General features: G+C 48.3%; 1 protein-coding gene across 1 annotated transcript in view; it reads right to left on the bottom strand.

The window, feature by feature from the left end:
• LOC106535255 (eukaryotic translation initiation factor 3 subunit A-like) overlaps positions 1 to 1,178 on the bottom strand; it is an 8,299-nt gene that overhangs the window by 5,691 nt on the left and 1,430 nt on the right. The window contains exon 2 of the mRNA XM_014032216.1: positions 45 to 719. Within this exon, the coding sequence (XP_013887670.1) occupies positions 45 to 719 (675 nt within the window). The remainder of the gene's footprint in view (positions 1 to 44; positions 720 to 1,178) is intronic.

The raw sequence follows: 1,178 nt of genomic DNA, 5'->3' as shown, positions 1-1,178 counted from the left end.
TCAGACCGTCTGTCCTCCAGAGACACATCAGACTGTCTGTCCTCCAGAGACACATCAGACCATCTGTCCTCCAGAGACACATCAGACTGTCTGTCCTCCAGAGACACATCAGACCGTCTGTCCTCCAGAGACACATCAGACTGTCTGTCCTCCAGAGACACATCAGACCGTCTGTCCTCCAGAGACACATCAGACTGTCTGTCCTCCAGAGGCACATCAGACCTCCTGTCCTCCAGAGACACATCAGACCTCCTGTCCTCCAGAGACACATCAGACCACCTGTCCTCCAGAGACACATCAGACCTCCTGTCCTCCAGAGACACATCAGACTGTCTGTCCTCCAGAGACACATCAGGCCACCTGTCCTCCAGAGACACATCAGACCACCTGTCCTCCAGAGACACATCAGACCACCTGTCCTCCAGAGACGCATCAGGCCACCTGTCCTCCAGAGACACATCAGACCACCTGTCCTCCAGAGACACATCAGGCCACCTGTCCTCCAGAGACACATCAGACCACCTGTCCTCCAGAGACACATCAGACCTCCTGTCCTCCAGAGACACATCAGGCCACCTGTCCTCCAGAGACACATCAGACCACCTGTCCTCCTGAGACACATCAGACCTCCTGTCCTCCAGAGACACATCTGACCAACTGTCCTCCAGAGACACATCAGACCAACTGTCCTCCTGAGACACATCAGACCTCCTGTCCTCCTGAGACACATCAGACCTCCTGTCCTCCTGAGACACATCAGACCTCCTGTTTGCTACTTTTTTAAAGGTTTTGTAAATTTAGCTTTTCTTTAAAACATTTTGCCTTTTGGTTCTTTTAGCTTTTAATTACCTTTTTGCTACATTACTGTTCCTATGTTTTTGCCATATTTAGCCTTTTGCTGCTTTTAGCTGATGGTTGATCTGATTCTTCCACAGACTTAACATAAAAACTGATAATTGATCTTTTTTGATTGAATCTGTTTCTACTTTTATTTCTCTTTGTTCAGTTTTTAAAGTTTAGTGTTTTCAAAGCGAGGCGTCCAGGTTTTTTATTAGGTTTAAAAGGTTTTCGGCCTCTGTCTGGAAACAGGCGAAGTGAAGCAGCGCTGCGTGTCAGCAGGAAGTAAAAAGAAGTAAAAGTAAAATAACGAGCGGCGACGGTCGCTGTCAGTCCTCGTT

The sequence above is a fragment of the Austrofundulus limnaeus genome, unplaced genomic scaffold (assembly GCF_001266775.1).
Source record: "Austrofundulus limnaeus strain Quisiro unplaced genomic scaffold, Austrofundulus_limnaeus-1.0 Scaffold1398, whole genome shotgun sequence".
In the NCBI taxonomy this organism is placed as follows: Eukaryota; Metazoa; Chordata; class Actinopteri; order Cyprinodontiformes; family Rivulidae; genus Austrofundulus; species Austrofundulus limnaeus.
This window is presented reverse-complemented; position numbering and strand designations above follow the sequence as displayed.